At 39.7% G+C, this 17,541-nt stretch overlaps 1 protein-coding gene across 5 annotated transcripts in view; it reads left to right on the top strand.

Annotated features, from left to right (window-relative positions):
* Window positions 1–17,541, top strand: part of FNIP2 (folliculin interacting protein 2) — a 132,924-nt gene that overhangs the window by 82,052 nt on the left and 33,331 nt on the right. For all 5 annotated transcript variants that reach the window (XM_059374502.1, XM_059374473.1, XM_059374493.1 and 2 more), the window contains 5 exons: window positions 6,339–6,468; window positions 13,584–13,785; window positions 14,111–14,199; window positions 16,537–16,683; window positions 16,800–16,969. In XM_059374502.1, the coding sequence (XP_059230485.1) occupies window positions 6,339–6,468; window positions 13,584–13,785; window positions 14,111–14,199; window positions 16,537–16,683; window positions 16,800–16,969 (738 nt within the window). The remainder of the gene's footprint in view (window positions 1–6,338; window positions 6,469–13,583; window positions 13,786–14,110; window positions 14,200–16,536; window positions 16,684–16,799; window positions 16,970–17,541) is intronic.

The following is a 17,541-nucleotide window of genomic DNA, read 5'->3' as shown; positions in this document are numbered from 1 at the left end:
ACTGCCCACTGGTTCCAAAGGAGAGGGCCCCCGGGCTTTCTCATCATCTTGTCCAGATTTGAGGCAGAAAGGGAAAGGGGTTGGGGGGAGAACCTGAAAAGGTTTCAGCAGTCAAACGTGAAAAAATGGAGTCAAACTGTTGATTGCAACACAGGTCACCATTGAATGATGCAAACTGACGTCCCATTTGTATCAGAATTCTTTATTGACTTAACTGCTGCAGTGCTTTGTAAAGAAGGACAAGCGTCCAGGAGGGTTTTGCTCTGTTTGCTGTTGGGCCATAGCATCCTTGACCTTGCACGTGCACATATAGGCGAAGGCTTGAACTCAGCTTATCTGAGTCTTGGCAGTACAACGTACTCCTCAGGGAACACAAGAGAAAGGGAAGCCTCCAAGGAGCTACTGGGAGGTCATCCCCCACTCACTTCTCTCTCTCCCCTGGGAAGTTGTCATGAAACGTTTCTCATCACCTCCAGGGTTCAGATAAGATTTGGAGCTTTCTGCCCAGCCCACCTGAGACTCGAGGTCTAGTCTCCAGCTGGCTCCCCAGCATCAGGGTCTCCTAAAGATAGTGGGGCAGGCATCTGATCCCTTTTGTGTCAGTATTGTCCTTTGTGGTGTGTGGGGCAAGGATCACTAGGGACTAGCATTTTGCTTTATTCTTCTTTCCACAGTCTGTGTAAGAACCTGTCTCAATTTAAAAATGTCTTGTTCTATCAGTACTGTCAAATCTTTACTTTGAGCCTTGCCTTGCCTTCCGTATATGGAGTTGGCAGTCTGTAATGTAGCTTGGACAGAACTCATTTTTTCATTTCATTATAATTCTCATATTTCAAGTCAGACCTGTGGTATTCTCCTGGAATGGATATGTATCTTCTTCAGTTTCAAAAATTTGCTAACTTCTGCTTTAGCTTTTTCCGTTCTACATTTGCATTCTTATTACCTGTTTAAGAAAAATTAGAATAAAAAAGTAATGCAAATAACAACTCAAACTATAAAGGGATCTAAGAATAATTATATATATATATCTGATACAGTTATGGAGAGATATAAAAATTTGATTAAAAAAAGATAAATGAAGTAAGTCAATCAGAGAAAGACAATTATCATATGCTCTTACTCATATGTGGAATTTAAGAAACAAAACAGAGGATCATAGGGTAATAGAGGAGAAAAAAAACAAAAAACAGACGAAACCAGAGAGGGAGATAAACCATAAGAGACTCTTAATCATAGGAAACAAACTGATGATCGCTGGAGGGGAGAAGGGTGGGGGATGGGTGATGGACGTTAAGGAGGGCGTGTGATATAATGAGCACTGAGTATTATATAAGACTGATGTGTCATGGGCCTGTACCCCTGAAACCAATAATATATTATAAATTAATTAATTGAAGCTAAATTTAAGAAAATGTTTAAAACAATAAGGTAAAGAAACTATGTCTCAAAGAAAATAAATATGAATAGAGAAAGAGGTGAATTTTCACAAATAAATATAAATTCAGTGTAATTTCAACTAAAACCTCCTGTGAAGCCAGACAAAATAACTCTTATTTATATGAAAGGGCAAAGAACCAAGAGAGTTTTTTTAGACTTCCCAAAAGTCTTTGCAGACACTTCAGTCTTAGATTGCAAATTATGGATTAGAAGACTTAGAAAGATCAAATAATTTGGCAAATAAATGTCAAGACTGAGCTTATCACAAAGGCTGCGCTAGGGTTTATGTCTAGCTAAGGAATTAAAATTTAAGATGTTTTCAATGAAGTATAAAATCAGTGCTGAAAAGTAATGATCTATCAAACCATGAAAAGATAGGGAGGAAACTTAAAGGCACATCACTAAGTGAAAGAAGCCAATCTGAGAAGGCTACAGTCCTTCATGATTTCATCTGTACGACATTCTAGAAAAGGTAACGCTGTGGAAACAGTAAAAAAATCAGGGGTCCCTGTCCCCCTGGGGACAGGGCAGGGAGGGATGAATAGTTGGAATACAGAGTATTTTTAGGGAACTGAAACTATTTTGGTTGATACTGTAGTAGTGGGTGCATGTCGTTATATATTTGTCCAAACTCAGTACAACACTAAGAGTGAACGCTAAGGTTCTATGGTCTCTATGGTGGTCTCTATTCATGGTCTCTATTCATGGTCTCTGGGTGATAATTATGTTTCTGTGTAGATTCATCAGTTGTAACAAGTATACCACTCTGGTGAATGAGGCTGATCACAGGGGAGTAGGGGCTCTATGGAGGGAAATCTCTGGACCTTCCAATCATTTTTTTTTTTTCCAACCTAAACCTACTCTAAAAAATAAAGTCTATTTAAAAAAAATTAAGGTGTTTGGAAATCATCACGGTGAGGATATTTTCTTTGTCTTTTCATTGAGGGGAGTTTGTGGGAATTTTATTAAAAGTTGAAGTTCCTGAGATGCTTTTAAGGACCCTTTATAGTCTTAAAATTACTCTGTGATTTCTAACTACAATGTATTAACTTTTATTTGCCTACTGATGTATTCGGTTTGTTAAAAATGGCATTCTCAAAAAAAAAAAATGGCATTCGCCTATCAGACGATAATCACAGCTCTATTAATTGACCTTGTTAAATGCTTCTATTCTTTTGTTGAGGAATACAGCTGTTAAACTTTAAGGAACCTTATACTTCTCAAGTATTTAAATAAGCAAAAACTCTAAGGGAAGTACTGTCAGTATTACAGTACAAAAGATCATTCCTGTCTTTTGGATGTAGTACCCTCTTTCATGCAGAGAAAGTGTTCAGGTTCAGAGCTACACCACTGCTGTCTACCACCACCATAAAATAAAATAAAAAAAGAATTTTTTAAAATGAAGGTAGGAGAAAAAAGAGAAAATCCAAATGCTGTGTATATAGCTTTGACCACTGGAAACTTTCCTCAAATTCAGACTTGCAATTCCTAGAAATTTGTTTTTCTAATGCTTTGTTGATCTAATTATTGATCGAGACAGATGTCATTGTCCTTCACATAATCGTTGCTCACTCTTCATGCAGCAGTATTTCTTGAACATCTTATGTACCAAGCATTTTTGTAAAATATGGGGATAGATCAGTGATCAGATGGGCATGATCCCTGATCTCATGGAGTTTATATTGAATAAAGGAAGCACAAATCATAGACAGTGAAATGTAGGTAAGCACTTATCACTGAGGAAAATAAAAGATATGAGATGTTCATGGAAGGCCTCTTCAAGAAGGAGAAATATTCACGTGGCTGGATTGCTGGTGGTAACAGGCTCCATGAAATTCAGAGCACAGAGCATTTCAGGCATGGGAACAGCTAGTGCAGAGACCCAGAGTGGAAACAGGTTTCGGAGCTTTGTGTATAAGGAATAGAGAGAAGACTGGAATATAGTAAGGGGAGAGTGGAGAGAGTGGTGTATGATGAGCTTGGAGAGGAAATAAGGGGCCTCATCACATTAGTATATTTTTTTTGTTGTGATGGGATTGTTTCCAAATACACATAGACTGGTATCTGTCAAAGCTGCAGAAGATACAGAAGAGTCTAGCCAACCATTCAATGTTAGTAGAACAGATACCTGAATCCACCCCTTTCTCATGAAAGTGACAATGAGTTAGAAGCCAAAATTAAGCTTGAGAGTTCTTCTTCCACTTGAGAGTTACCAAATGTTTTGCTTCCTAGAGTATGTGACTGACAATGACATACCACAGTATGTTAATGTAAAAATCATATTAAATAATATTAAAATTCTTTGATAAGGAAGTGCTGGGTAGCCCTAAACCAGCACTTTAGCGAAGTATTTCATTTGTATACCTTACAAATTTTTATTCAGGATTTTACAATGAAAAAAGGAATATCGTCTCTGTTTTTTTATTAATTTTTTTCCCTTTCCCTTTCATGTGTCTATTACAAGTCCGAGGTTGTTTTCATGATTAACTAATCAGAACTAATAATGTTTTAGTACTCTGAAATGTCTTACTTAGTTTTCCTGTTCCAAGAATTATCAGAGGGAGTCAATAGCCAACATTTATTGTGTAGCGCACTGGGCTAAGTGTATTGATTTGTTTAATCCTCACAGGAACTTTATGAAATAGGTCAGTGCTTCTCAGACTTTTCTTTTGTCTGCAATTCATGCTAATGCATTTTATATTATGATCCAGTAACAAACATCTTTATATATAACAAAAATTTCATCAATTAATATTAGCATTGCAATATACTCTTGTTTTCTTTTCTTTTAAATGTTGGTGTTGGTTCACTAAATAATTCATAACTCACTAGCAGATTGCAGTTCTCATGAAAATCCTGAGGTGTGATGCTTTACTGTCCTCATTTTACCGATGAGAAAGCTGACAGGTTAAGTAAACTGCCCAGGTATTACAGCTGGTGAGTGGCAGAGCCAGGATTTGAATTGGGAGACTGGGTTCTTACTCAGTTTACTAAACTGTGAATTATACAGCAATACATACAATTTCCAGAATAAATTTAGCCCTCAGAGTCATTTCCATCTTGCTTCTGTGGCAGGGGAAAAGATGTTTATCATCTACCCCTCAGCCCTGTCCTCCACCTGCCAAGAAGATGATTTGACCAGCATAAGATAGGAATAGAGACAGGGGACCCTGAAGATTTAGGAATAGGGAATGAAGAGCTTGTGTACCTCATGGAGGGCTTTTAGAATTTGGGGGTGGGGCACAAATGTCTAGTTGACATTTTTTATTAAGTAATTTTGTGTGGTTTTGAGGAAAAACTCTCTTTTGTCTCCCTTCACAATTAGTGAAATTACCCACCACCGATATTTCAAATATGGATTTGATTTTTGGAGATTTAAGTCAGCTTCAAAGGGTGAAACCAGATCAGAACAAAGGCAACCTGTTAGGGTCAGCCACATCTGGGCAATACTTTAGTGAGGAAGTGCCATACATTCACTAAGTATTCATTAATTGCTTTATTAAGTTATCCAGGGAGCTGTCCTGGATACAAGGAGTACATAGATGATTTAGATCTTCCAAACAAATTTGTTATGGATATTGACTAGTTTAGAAGAAAAGCGTCTCAATATACCTCTGGTGTGGAAAGAACCTTGAACCATTTTGCATCTCATTTTGTAGCCTGGCAAGTTCACTGCTATTCACAGAGACTTGAAGCTCTGTGCAGGCAAATATGTGTCTGTCTTGTCCACCACTGCATCCCAGTGGCCTGGCACAACACCTGGAACATTGTACACACTCCAGCATTTGCTTACTGAGAATTGAGTAACAGCCAAGTAACTCTTGTCATATTTACGAAATCAGGTCAGGGAGTCAGGTTATTTACATCTGCCTATAAAAGTATAAATTAAAATGTAACACTTCATATGGGGAAATGCCCTATCAAGTGATATCCATAAGCGTAGTATACTATGTGTGCTCAAATAAATTTCCTTTGTCCTGTGGTTTGCTTCCGAAAACGCTGACCAGCATTCAGTTGGACCTCATTTCCTTTTCCACTGGACTGAGTGACATATCAATGTCTAATTCCTTAGCCTGAGGAAAGTAAAAGGAAAAACGTCCGTCGCCTTCTTTTATTCTTCCAAACTAGTAGACACCAATCAAGCAGCTCTGATTTGTAAGAATTCCTTTGCCTACCATGAAAGGGACCAATCCCTCCCTGCCTTTTTGAGAAGTATGGGCTGGCAGGTCAGCTTACACTGAGAGCCCAAGCATAGGCATCTAATACTATTTAGCAGAGAGAAGCAGAGAGAGGCCCTGAGGCAAATAAGCAATCCAAGCAGAAAATATATTTAAGGCTAGAGGATGCTTTTTCACAGCCAAGGGAGTGGTGATGGGTTAGTGGGGAAGCTGGTTGCTGGAGGGAAGGAAGGTCAGTATTGTGTATTTAGAGACAGGGGATAGGAGGGAGGATACTCTGTGGAGGAACTTCTTACTTGCCTAGATTTCACTTCAAAATAGGAGTGAAGAAGTAGTTAAGAGGAGAAAATAGTGTAAATAAACACTGTGTATGACATTGGTTATCAGGTAACAATATAAACGGTTATGCTATGTGGACCATTTTTATCAGAAATCTGCATTCTGGTTAAGTGAGTAATAATTATGCTGCCTTTGTAATGTAGGGCCTGATAATTGATGCATTTGATATGTCTGTAATCCCTTTTTTTTCAAATTTATTTTCCTTTTTAAAGGACGTTTTCTTTGCAGTCCAGAAGTCTTAGTAAGAGAGGAGTTGTAGTCTCCCCCTGCTGGACATGGCTGGTAGAACCGGAAAATTTAGGTCACTTGGCACGCATGTTTTTGTGTGGCTACATGAAGATTCCTTTACCTCAACTTTTAACTTTCTACTTTTCTTCCTTACAGCCTCACTAAGCAGCCTTCTGATTACACCTTTTCCATCTCCAAGCTCCTCTACATCCTCTTCCAGCAGTTACCAGCGCCGCTGGCTTCGAAGTCAGACAACAAGTTTGGAAAATGGCATCATTCCAAGGAGGTGAGTTACAAGTTTGCTCTTGCTCAGAAAGGTGCTGGTTGTAGACTGCTTAAACAAACTGGCAGGACTCCCCTGTTTTCAGTGGGGAAAAAACCCAGACTGCTGGATTAGCTTCTGCTTAGGCTGAAAATGGGTAAATTAGAAGTTTTATAAATCAATAAATATAAAAGCTGAAAACCAGTCTGGTTTGGAAGACGCTGGGAACCATCTGGGTCTTTGTGCCATGTACGAGCTAGATATGGTGTTAATTTAAAAGGAGTTTCCTCGGGGCACCTTGGTGGCTCAGTGGGTTAAAGCCTCTGCCTTCGGCTCAGGTCATGATCTCAGGGTCCTGGGATCGAGCCCCACATCGGGCTCTCTGCTCGGTGGGGAGCCTGCTTCCTCCTCTCTCTGCCTACTTATGATCTCTCTGTCAAATAAATAAATAAAATCTTAAAAAAAAAAAAAAAAGAGTTTCCTCTGTCTTTGAGTTGGCTCCCTTCCAGATGTAGCTCTTGTGAGTTAGGGGGTTGAAATAAATCTCTTCCTCAGCTTACTGTGACACCAATGTGGTCTTTGAAAACATATGAACACAAGGATTGTAACATGCATACTCTTCTCATAAAACTTAATTTTTTTTTTTTTTTTTAGATTTTTATTCATTTATTTGACAGAGCGAGATCACAAGTAGGCAGAGAGGCAGGCAGAGAGAGAGGAGGGAGCAAGCTCCCTGCCAAGCAGAGAGCCTGATACGGGACTCGATCCCAGGACCCTGAGATCATGACCTGAGCCAAAGGCAGAGGCTTAACCCACTGAGCCACCCAGGTGCTCCTAAAACTTAAATTCTTAAACGAAATGGTCATGAATCTGATTATAAAGACAGCATCGAGGTATATTCTGCCTTCATTGCAGTTGAATTTTAGATCTAAAGTTTGGTTGTTTTGCAAAATACACAGTTTGGCTTATTATGATATTATATCAGTATCTTCCACTTCCTTCTCCCTATGACTCAAAACCTAAAAAGAGAATTAACATAGGTTGTACCTATCACGATTCACATGTTAGTTGTTCAATTTGGTGTGTAGGCTGCTAATCACCGTGTGTAGGGGGTCTGTGAGGATGTAAAGATGATTCAGATATACACCTTCATCTGGGGACCATTAATAGAGGTTATTGACTAGTGGGGTAGACCATACACATATAAATAATAGCAATAAAATGTTAAACTATAAATGCCGCGAGCCAGGGTGGGGGGATCATCAAGTGCTTTGGGACTCAGTGAAGGGAGAGAACACTTGCATTGTTAGGTGGGGAGTTGGAGATTCCCTTTTTGGGAGAGATGGTGCTTAAAGGTCAGGCTGAGAGGCGAGGGTCAGGGTGTGTGTATATGATGCGTCGGGCTGCTTGTCTCTCTTCTGTTGTTCTCACAATCCTAGCAAGCTCAACTAAGAGAGAAAAATAGAGCTGCTTCACTCATCGAGGAACTGCTATGTGGTTGGTGGGCTTTGAATAGAGTGGTCAGGAGCTTGTAATTTGGTCTGAGAACAGGTCCTACTTCTGCCACTCACTAGGTGTACCGACAGTGAATTAATCTGTGTTCAAAATGTTGCTTCCTCAGAGATTATGCTGATTGAAATAAGTCAAGCATAGAGAGTCAATTATCATATGGTTTCACTTATTTGTGGAGCATAACAAATAGCATGGAGGACATGGGGAGTTAGAGAGGAGAAGGGAGTTGAGGTGAATCATGAGAGACTATGAACTCTGAAAAACAATCTGAGGGGTTTGAAGTGGCGGGAGTGGGAGATTGGGGTACCAGGTGGTGGGTATTATAGAGGACACAGATTGCATGGAGCACTGGGTGTGGTGCAAAAACAATGAATACTGTTACGCTGAAAATAAATTTAAAAAATAAAAAAGCAAAAACAAAAACAAAGTGTTGCTTCCTCATCAGCAGTATGATCATTGTACTAGTACCAGTCTCACAGTGCTGTTGGGAAAGTTAAATGAGATACAGCAAGTCAAGCCAAGCTAGGATAAGATAAGTAAAGAAAATATTGGTCAGTAGGACTTATTTACAATTATTATTGCCGTCATTATCATTGCCATCATTGCAGTTGTCAGGAGAGGGCATCCCACCATCCTCACTGTCCTTACAACAGCTTCTGTGATTAAAGAGAATGATGAGTCATAGAAGCCTTCCCTTTAGACATTTCTTTACTAAAAATGTTTTTCTATCCCTTCAATTTTTTTGTTTTTAAAGATTATTTATTTATTTATTTATTTGACAGAAAGAGGCGCAGGTAGGCAGAGCAGCAGGCAGAGGGAGAGGGAGAAGCAGATTCCCCGCTGTGTGGGGAGCCCAATGTGGGGCTCAATCCCAGAACCCTGGGATCATGACCTGAGCCAAAGCAGATGCTTAATCGACTGAGCCACCCAGGTGTCCCCATCCCTTCAGGTTTAAATCCAGAGTTGAGTAGCATTCTTCAATCCACTCCTCTGAAAATTCTTCAGAACTTTAATTTGAATTGAGATGTGGCTTTGGAAACTAAAGAATCTCTACAACACCTAAAATAAATATCTTTGGTTCAAAATGAAAATGCAGAACACCTTTGTTCAAAAAGTGGGGAAGAGTGCTGTTAAAGGTACTAAAATGTAAAGGTTAAAAATATTTTACTTACAAAATTTAATAGAATAATAATGAAATATGAATAAAACATAAACATAAATTGCAAGAAATAATATTTTGGTGTCATAATTATATATAATATAATAAATAATGCTATATCTTGATTTATCATAAGACTTTTCTGGCTTTCTTTTCTATCTTCAGATGTTAGGTTATCAAAATTTATAGTTTTTAGCAACTTTGCTTTCAATTGATATAATTGAAAGCAGCATTAATCACTCTTAGCAAATGCAAGACGGCAAGTAATTTTTTGACAATTTTGTAAGAAAGATCTTTCTGCTGATGTAACCTTTACTGGAACTTTATGGATTATGAAAACACTGGATTAAGTTTCTGATAAACTTTCAAAATATAAATTTCAGTACATCTAGATCTGATGATTCTTGGGGAACAGTTTTTCTAAAAAGGTTTTTGTCTTCACACAAATCCATTTTGTGCAAGGCTGAATTTAATTTTAAATGTAAATTTATACAAACTTATTTTAATGTCTCCTCTGACATTTTGAGTAACTCATAGAGGTCTTGCAAGCAACTGAAAGTGTCTTCACGAGTTGTATATAATTCAGAATGCCTGTGTTTTCACTATCACTGCATCTTCAATTATAAGGAAAATTAATTTTAAAGTGGACTTCCTTATTAATAGTTTATCCGAAGCTTCATATGAAAATAGTAGGGGTGTTTTTTCTGTTCGGTACAACAATCTTTACATTTAATTTGTTTCTATGCCTGTACATATTTACTTTGCAGTGTTGCAATAGTTTCTAAAACTGGAGATGATAAACTGAAGAATTCTGGTTATTCCTGGATACATTTTATTGCAATGTCCACTGTAGGCTCTTTGTGATAATTTACTGTCTTTGGGGCTTGGGGCAGAGAGTTAAATATTTGTGCACACTCTATAGGGACAGATTCCAGTGATGGATGGGTAAGCTAGCCTCACACTGTGGGTCGCGCCACTACCCATGCCCTTTCTCTCTCCCGCGGCTGTGGTCACTGCTCTTTCTGCTGCTGCTGTCCCAGCTACCAGTCTGGGCTCCAGTCCCGGCCTTGCCGCCTTGGGGCCTCCTGGCACCCTGGGCTTTTCAGACACGTGGGTGTGCGCCTAACTGCTCAGCCAGTTGCTCAGCGTCTGGGTTGCATGCCCTTAGGCCTGAGCCCACTGTGTACTCTGCAGCCCGGTGTCTTCACTGCTCACTCACATGCTTCATTGTCCCATCAGATTTCACTTCCAGAATACAGGCTGAAAGATAAAATTACTAAGAATCCGAGATGGTAGCTGCAAAGCATTACATCAAGCCTGGAGCCCATCTGGGAACAGGGCTCTGGGGGAGTGGGGTCTCATGCCCAGGAAGCTGGCACACAGAGAATGTAAGTGCGGCTGATATTTTGAATTGATCACTACGCCTGTGAAGATCCCTTCATTTAAAGATGTTGCAGTTGATCTCTTACTTTTGGCAGGTATGCAGGTAGGAAAATTTTTGATGTGAGACGAAAGAATAGCAGGTACCAGAAATATGATTGCCTCTGGCTTTGAGAGCAAATCCACAGTAATCAGAAACTTCCTAAGAGAGTTAGAGGCAAAAAGGAAGATTTCACAGTCCTGAACAGTTAGTCCCACACTGGATACTCCTGTCTCCAGACCCCCTGCTGTGCTGAGTGGTAAATTTTGGCTACTGGATAGGGAGTCATTTTGGGCATATACCAGCTGGTAGGGAAGTATCGCCTATAATAGAAGAGAAACTGCAAAGGTTTCATCCCTTAGTGAGGCGACAGAAACCCTAAAGGACCAAGGTATAAAGTACTCACAGGAGCTTTTGATTTGGATTATTATATTGAACCAACCATACAAAGTTGCTGCAGGTTTGTTCTCTGACCTACAAAAATGGCAATTTCCTATGTTCCAATATAATACATAGATTCAGATGAAGTTCAAAGCTGACAAAAACAATTAGACTAAGCCTGATATCAATTATAAGTCCTGATATCAATTATAAATTCTTGAGATTACTTAAATAATCACAGTTTTTGCTTTGCTTATGATCTTGAGGTAAAAGTAATACATGTAAATGCTTATCCGTAAGTGTCAGCAAAATGCTATTTGATTTTTTTGTAAGGAGAAAGCTTAAGTATGTAGCAGGGGTCTTTCCTTGACTTGAAGTCCTGCCAGCTGACATGATCACTCCCAGCTCTTTCTTCTGAGTGCTGCAGCTGGCAGGGTGCACCTGATGGTGTGAAGACCGAAGACAGATCAGACACAGGGCACGGACCCTGCTCGTTTCCAACATCCAGAAACAAGCCTAGCTTAGAAGACAGAAACCCTGGGTTCTAGCTCCAACATTGTTACTGAGAAGTTTTCTATTCCTGAGGCAAGTTAATGACTCACTCTGCCTCAGTTCCCACATTTGCAGAAAGGCCTGTGTACCTTACATGGTGACTTGAGGGTGAAGAGATGACATATTGGGTTGCATACTCAAGTGTTTTAAAACATTTTGAAACATTCTTTCATTGTGGAATAATTTTAAAAATATAATCATAATACTCTGTGAACTGATGTATTCTGGTTTGTGAGACTATAGAATGAAGCTCGGTTGCTTTGGAATTCGGTAGGCAGAGATAGAGCAAAGCGAGGAAGAGCTATCCACATTGTTGTAGCTATGGAAGTTTTTCAGAAATGCAGTAGGTGGCACTCTCTGCTACATTAAGATAGAGTCAGCTATTGTTTATGAGAGATGGTGCATAAACTTGCATAGGGTTATGTGTTTATCACAATTTCATTATTAAGGACCATGTTGGCTGAAGATGAATGGACTGAAACAGTCATTTTACTTTCGAAAAAGAGGAAAAATAGATGCCAGACCAAAAAAAAAAAAAAAAAAAAAAAAGTGTTGCAAGAAAATGTTGGCCATAGAACTTCCTATATAAAATAGAAATAAACTGGTGCAAAAAACAAAGTTATACTACAGTTATTTTGGGAAGGACGAGTATTCACCATAAGAAATTTCACTGTACGAAATTAAGTAAAATTCTAAGAGAGGCTCAAGATTTTTTTTATTCTGATGAGCAGATGATTAAGATCTAGGAATTTTTCGGAAAAAACAGTTGATGGTTTACTGGAGTGCACAGCATTTACAACAGCACCTGGAGATCATGTCCTGCCCATGGCATGTCTGTTAGTGAGAGCCTGTTACTGATTTATCAACCACATCTCCATCTCGGGGATCTTGCTTAAAGTTGAGAATAAAACAATAGCATGTCCTTTCTGAGCTTAGAACAAGATGTCTCTCTCCTTTTCTTCAAAAGTAAAATGGCTTTCCTGACCATAAAACATCTGATGTATGCGTGTTTTCAAAGCTATGGATATGTGAAAATCACAGTAACGTTACAGACTGTGAGTAGTAGAGCAGCAAATAAGTTTAAGATCAGGAGTATGGAGGCCTTGGGTCCTGCCAAGCATAAGTAATTGTTCTGTGGTAGTTTGTGGTAAAGAAAACAGAGGAAGTAGTACCCTCCCATATTCAGTGGAGATCCGAGACTAAATGGTGACAGTCGGTGAGAAAGAAAGTTAATTGTATATACCTCCTGTGTGCCAGACAAAGTGCTTTCATGTGCGATGTATTATGGACTTTGCTTTTGGTATCTTTGTACAAAAAAAAAAAATATTTTCACTTTTGTTATTAGTAGCTATATGGTAGTGCTGGTTTTTCAGAATAGTTCTGTAAGAGACAGGGTTAGACTGTATTTCTGAGTCTTACCCCTTAAGACAGATTGAGAACATACCCATAATTTACTGGTTTCATGATTCTCTTATCATAGAAGCAGAGTCTCTCAAAAGAATCTTAAGTTTTTTTGAGACATTGACTACCCAGCCGAGAGATATGTCTTTCTGCTTGGGGGATTTCCCAGAGAGTTTAATCAATTGCATGGCTTAATCTGAACATTTACCGGACTTACTTCATCTAATGGTTTTAATAGCCTTGGGAAAGTAAGCCTCAACCACAAGTAAATTTCCAAACATGATGCACTGGTTTAACAGAAAACCACAGGATCATTTCCCTTCTAATGTTCCTGTCTATTGGTATCTCTTAACCAAAACAAAGGGCCTATGTTTTGAGTGACCAGATGTATCTCCCTGCTCTCTAAATACCACCAGTCCGATGTGAAATAATCCAAGGGAAAAAGACTAAGAGCCTAACAGGAGGACATTTGAAATTACTTTTAGGTTTTATTTACACTTCTTTTCATATTAGAAAATAACATGTGGCAAGTTGATGTTTTCATTTATCATGACAGAGAATTAGAGAAGAGAATGAATTGGAAGCAGACAAACTCTTGGTTAAGACTCTGGGTGTTCTGGGTTCACATTCTGAATGTCATCCCCTGGCATTACAGTTTATCCTCAATGCAATTCTTGGAGGCATGGCAACTTTTCAAACTTCTTTTTCCTTCAGGTCAACGGATGAGACATTCAGCCTAGCTGAAGAAACCTGCAGTTCTAATCCAGCCATAGTTCGGAGGAAGAAAATTGCCATAAGCATCATTTTTTCCCTGTGTGAGAAAGAAGAGGCACAAAGGAATTTCCAGGACTTCTTTTTTTCTCATTTTCCCTTGTTTGAATCTCACATGAACAGGTTGAAGAGTGCCATTGAAAAGGTAATAAGAATGTAGTTCTAGTGTCAAATAGAGACATGATCATGGCACTTTAAGGTGGTTAACTTCTCATGGTTTATGTATCCGATCACTTCTTTAGAGAAGTTAAATTGTCTGCAACAGTAATAGACCCTTAGGCATGTTGATATCAGATATCAGATACTATAGTATTTTAGGAAAGGAGATCACTTCTTCGTGATGCCTGAAGTCATTACCACAGTGAATGTCTTGATTATAATATTATTTTATTAATAAAATCCCAGTAGTGGACAGTTACAAAGGAATCTCTTCTCAGAGAGCAATTTGGTTTGTTTTCTCTTCCATGTAGGCCATGATCTCCTGCAGAAAGATAGCAGAATCGAGTCTGCGTGTCCAGTTCTACGTCAGCCGTCTGATGGAAGCTCTGGGAGAATTCAGGTGTGTTGGCAGCGTCTGGCAAATCCCTGAAGGTAGCTTGTAAGTGGCCGTAGCCATGGCAGCCATGGATCTGGGGATACCCAGAGACCCACTTGGAAGAATTGTGGGACTAGCAGTTAGTACACTCACTTTGGTAGCTCCTTCCCCCAAGATGGAAATCCAGAACAACTGGAGGAAAAAGTTTTGGTTACTCCCCACTGTGTAATCCACACTGCTGCCTGTCATCCAGTCCTTGACTGCTTTTAACAGGATGAATAGAGAAAACTAATATTTAGGTGTTTCTTATAAGCCTGTTCATTATTTCATGTCCTCCTCACAAAAGCCCTAGGAATAAGCACTAAAAACTAGCCCCCATGGTACAGATGTGGAAACATGGATTCAGGGCTGCTTATCCACAGGATAGCTGGAGAATATCTATGTCAGGGATGTAGATCTTCCAGTCAGCCAGGACGATCTGTGTTTCTACCCAGTGTCCTCTCCTCAGTGTCCTGGTCTGAACCACAATTGTGTGTCTTCATTTTCAGTTTCTCATTCATGATCTTTGTATTCTGGAGACTGGTTTTCTATAGTCCTTGCTCCTAATATCTGGATAGGAAGGTGTAGTATAGGGGGTGGGATTCTCCTTCACCGTGCTGAGCTGGGATTCTCACACCATTTTGTTGAGCCAGTTTCTCGATGGGGAGTGGAATCACACTCCAAATGGGTCATGAGCTAATGAGCCAAACTGTTATTCTGTAACTGAAGGATAAAAATACTTTTTGTAGTTCTTAGAATTTTAGAACACTTTCTTGATGCTTAAGGTGAATTCTATAATGCTTCTTGGAGCAAAATCCCCAGTAGTTTTCGAACCCTGGGTTATATGTATAAAGTACTCAAATAACACATAAGTCATTATCTGGTGATTGTCAAGACCTAAGTCATATAGTTGAGAAATAGGGTGAAGTTGTCCTAGTTTAATGAAAGTATTAATTTTTCAGAGGTCAAGAATCTGAAAGTACAGAGCCAGAGAATCTCACTTATTCATAGACCAGTCTTATTCTTACTTCAGTGATCTACCTCTCCAGAAATGGGACAAAAAAAAGTGTTACCAATTGGAGAACTTAGTTTTAGTAAAGAAATTCCTGTTCCATGTGACTGTAACTTGTCCTTGCTACCTAACTCAGCAAACATTTTTTGGCCAAGGTGGAATTCTATTGTGTCTCAATTCTTTTAGGCACACAGCTAGACTCTTGATCTTAGCCAAAAGGCCGAGAAGCGATAGGCACACAGCTAGAAAACCAAATCAGAATATGTCTCAGCTCTTTTCATTTGAAGTGGATGTATTCTCCAGTGGAGATCCTAAGCTAAGTTAATGTGTTCTTTGGAAAAACACTGTGCATCATGACCTTGCAATAGAACCCTTGGCACCAGGTGTTGGGAGACCTGAAGTCCTCCTGACCTTGTTGTTCAAGCTTTTATGCAAGTAACTTAATTTCTTTAGGCCTGTTTCTGAATCTGTAAAGTGATAGAGCCATATTAGTCAGTTTTGGTAATAGCTTATAGTTCTAAGAATTTGATTCTGTTAGTGCTTATAAAAACTTGGCATATATTATAGTGAAGAAGAGCCACTTACATAATTTTTCCATTTGAAATGAATAGAGTGCTTTGGTTTAGAGAACTAAAGCACCAAATTGGGAGCGTTGAGTTGCCTTTAGTCACATTTTTGATGTAGTGTATACTCTCCTTCTTCCTTGATTTCTTTACTATAAGAAAAGCCATCAGGACTCGTGGGTGGCTCAGTCAGTTAAGTGTCTGCCTTCGGCTTAAGTCATGATCCTAGGATCCTGGGATCAAGTTGCGCCTCGGGCTCCCTGCTCAGTGGGGAATCTGCTTTTCCCTCTGCCTGCTGCTACCCCTGATTATGTGCACTCTTTCTCTCTCTCTGTGACAAACAAATAAAATCTTTTTTTAAAAAATGGTCGTAAAGTTCTATACTAGGTATTGTGAAAATAAATTGCTTTAAAAATGAATATTTTATATCACGGGTTAGTATACCTTTTCTGAAAAGTGCCTCTGTCGTAGTTACTCAACTTTGCCATTATGCAAAAGCAGCGACAGAGAATATGTAAATAGGTGAGCATGGCTGTGTCCCAATAAAATGTTGTTTACGAGAAAGGAGGTGGTCAGATTTGGCTTGTGGATCACAGCTGGCTGATCCCTGACTTATATACTGCTTGAATCCCTTAAAGGCTGCATAGATTCACATTATTGTTTTCTTCTTTATTCCTTTATGAAGAGATTATGATCACCCAAAATGATAGCTGTGACAGTTTTGTATATCCCTTTTCTCTTCTCTAGAGGAACAATCTGGAACTTGTATTCTGTTCCAAGGATAGCCGAACCTGTATGGCTTACCATGATGTCCAGCACTTTGGAAAAAACCCAGCTATGCCAGCGCTTTCTCAAGGAATTCACACTTCTGATAGAACAGATCAACAAAAACCAGTAAGTGTCAACTCTGGAGCCTCGGGTGCAGCTTCCGTGGTCAGTGTATATACTGCACGTGACGTGCTGCTTCCTACATGGGCTCATGTGGTGGTATTTTCTTCCATTTCTCCAAGGTTTTTTGCTGCCTTACTGACTGCAGTGTTAACCTACCACCTGGCTTGGGTACCGACCGTCATGCCTGTTGATCATCCTCCCATTAAAGCCTTCTCAGAGAAACGCACCTCTCAGTCCGTGAACACGCTGGCCAAGACACATCCGTATAACCCTCTCTGGGCACAGCTGGGTTAGTACCTATTCAGAGACTCGATGGGAGGGAATGGAGAAAATGCTCCCGTTTTTTTGTGAATATTGGCTCTCCATCCTGGCAATGCAGGAGATGTCACTGGATGGACAGAAAATAGGAGATTGGCCCACAGATTCTAGTTGTTTAAGTCTGTTCCTCTCCTTCCTGCTGCTGGCAGCTTTGTTGTGCTCTGCCGAAGCACAGTACAGGCAAACGGTTCTCCCAGACGACAGCGGCAGCTCACCCTGGAGCAGGGTTTCTTTTTTTTTTTTTTTTAAGATTTTATTTATTTGACAGACAGAGATCACAAGTAGAGAGACAGAGAGAGAGGAGGAAGCAGGCTCCCTGCTGAGCAGAGAGCCTGATGCGGGACTCGATCCCAGGACCCTGAGATCATGACCTGAGCCGAAGGCAGCGGCTTAACCCACTGAGCCACCCAGGCGCCCTGGAGCAGGGTTTCTTAAGCTTGGCCTTGTTGATATTTGGACCAGATAATTCTTTTGGGACAGGGTTGGGGGGAGGGGGGATGGAAGGGGGTCCGTCTTGTGTATTATTGTAGGATGTTTAGCACT

The sequence above is a fragment of the Mustela nigripes genome, chromosome 1, assembly GCF_022355385.1.
Source record: "Mustela nigripes isolate SB6536 chromosome 1, MUSNIG.SB6536, whole genome shotgun sequence".
Lineage (NCBI taxonomy): Eukaryota > Metazoa > Chordata > Mammalia > Carnivora > Mustelidae > Mustela > Mustela nigripes.
This window is presented reverse-complemented; position numbering and strand designations above follow the sequence as displayed.